Source organism: Centruroides sculpturatus, unplaced genomic scaffold, assembly GCF_000671375.1.
Source record: "Centruroides sculpturatus isolate CEXI.00-Female unplaced genomic scaffold, Cexi_2.0 scaffold161, whole genome shotgun sequence".
NCBI classification, from domain to species: Eukaryota; Metazoa; Arthropoda; class Arachnida; order Scorpiones; family Buthidae; genus Centruroides; species Centruroides sculpturatus.
The window spans coordinates 116,617-118,932 of NW_019384373.1; the positions used below are offsets into that span (position 1 = coordinate 116,617).

Sequence of the window (2,316 nt, forward strand, 5' to 3'; positions counted from 1 at the left end):
TTCAGTTGAGAAAGACTCTTGCATCGATGCGATGCAAGAGTCTTTCTCAACTTTCTTCCGAAATTTCAGTAGAAAAAAGTCCTGCATGAACCTCTTCTTTACTCGAAGTTCGACTTGAAGATCAACAAACGAATAATGGATGGGAAACAGAGTTTGTGCTGTAGATCTTGGTTGCATTTCCTTTTCCATTCGTGCTTTCCATTCGTGCTTTTATCCGAGTCTGTATTGCAGAAGGTCTTATTCGCGTTAGTATTTTCTGCAACATTAAAAATAACGAAGATCCTGTTAGCATGAATAATCCTTGCAAAATTGCATTAATAGCAAACCTGCTTACGTAAAAATTTCTGAAGAAGTGCATATATATATAAAGTTCTATCTGCATCGATAATTTCTCTAAAAAGTGTGTAGATGAAGCTACTGCTTATATCACTAGTCCTCCAGGGTTTTTGATAAAGAAGGTCCTTCTTGCGTTCATGTTCCTCCACAGTGTGATGTGAAGTTCTACTTTGCATCCATAGTTCCTTCGCAATCTGTGGTGAAGGTTTATTTTGCATACATGATTCCCCAAGGGTTTGTGTTGAAAACGGTCCTGTTTGCATATGTGGTTTCTTGACAATCTGTGTTAAAGAATATTTAGCTTGCATCCATGGTTCTTCAGAAATTTGTGTTGTAGATGGTTCAGTTTGCATCTGTGGTTCCTTCACAGTGTGTGGTGTAGGTCTACTTTGCATCGATGGTTTCTGAAGGGATTGTGTTGAAAATTGTTTAGTTTGCATCTGTGGTTCCTTGACAATTTGTGTTGAAGAATATCCAGCTTGCATCCATGGTTCTTGCAAAGATTGTGTTGTAGATGGTTCGGTTTGCATCTGTGGTTCCTTCACAGTCTGCGGTGAAGATCTACTTTGCATCCATAATTCCATCACAGTCTGTGGTGAAGGTGTACTTTGCATACATGGTTGCCCAAGGGATTGTGTTGAAAACGGTCCTGTTTGCATCTGTGGTTCCTTAACAGTCTGTGGTGAAGATCTACATTGCATGCATGGTTCCCCAAGGGATTGTGTTGTATATGGTTCGATTTGCATCTCTGGTTCCTTCACAGTCTGCGGTGAAGATCTACTTTGCATTGATGGTTTCCCAAGTGTTTGGGTTGCAAATAATTTAGTATGCATTTGTGGTTCCTTGACAATTTGTGTTGAAGAATATCCAGCTGGCATCCATGGTTCTTGGAGAGTATGTGTTGAAGAAGGTTCTGTTTGCATCCGTGGTTTCTTTACAATTTGCAATGAAAAAGGTTCATTCTGAATTCCTGATTTCTCTAGAGTTTGCGCTGAAGACGGTCCGGGTTGCATCATCGGATCTTGGAAAGTTTGTGCTAAAGGTTTTTTATACATTAATGGTTCCTGCAAGAATGAATGTGAGGAATGAACTTGAGATCGAGAACAAAGTTCACTCTGAAACGGTGTCATTCCTGTGTGCAATTTCTCATGATCATTTAAGGTATATTTACGTCTGAATCTTCCGTTGCATATTTTACATTCAAAAGGCCTTTCGTTCGTATATTTTCTCATGTGTAGATCGAATTTTGATTTATATAAAAAAGTCTTTGAGCAAAATTTGCACTTGTAATTTTTACGTTCATTACTTCTGTCATGGTTTTCTTTGGAACCTGTTGCGCGACGGTTCGATTTATCTTCCATTTTGTTATACTTCCAAGCTCTGTGAAAAAAGACAAACTGCATCTCAGTTACGAACATTAATTCTTAAACTGTATATCTATACAGTTCAGGGTTCTACACAGGAACAACAATATAAAGATCTCAAGAAAACCAGTTATAAAGTATAAGGTGCATAATGAAATATTTGAGACATTTTTCAATTGAAAATTTTCAATTACTAACGCTTAGAGTGTACTCCTATTGGCTATCATCATGTTGACAATAAATAAAAATAAACTTAAACGATAACTTAAGGATATAGAACTTACTCCATTAGAAAAACTCGAATGGAGTTATAAAGAAAACAGATAATTGTTCAAAAAACATCGATAGAAGCAATAAATTCATAATCAGCTAACCGTTTGCAAGCGACTGAAAATAGCTGGTAACGTACAGTACAAAAACACGAAGATAGTTTACAAAACAGCTAATATTTACAACTTGCTATGAAATGATGAAAACAAATTAAAAGACAGGCTGGAGTATACAAAATACTATGTAAAAATTAACATCTAGAGATGTAAAATAATTACGTTAGGGTCAAATACGTTTCTTCTGTCTTATGCTGAGACTCAAGGAACACAATTTCAATGTACAAATG

General features: G+C 36.5%; 1 protein-coding gene across 1 annotated transcript; it reads right to left on the reverse strand.

Annotated features, from left to right (window-relative positions):
- Nucleotides 1–314: 314 nt before the first annotated feature.
- Nucleotides 315–1,568, reverse strand: LOC111615476 (ikaros family zinc finger protein-like). The gene has a single exon (XM_023356885.1). It carries the CDS (start codon nucleotides 1,566–1,568, stop codon nucleotides 315–317), a length of 1,254 nt encoding a protein of 417 aa, XP_023212653.1.
- Nucleotides 1,569–2,316: the final 748 nt, after the last annotated feature.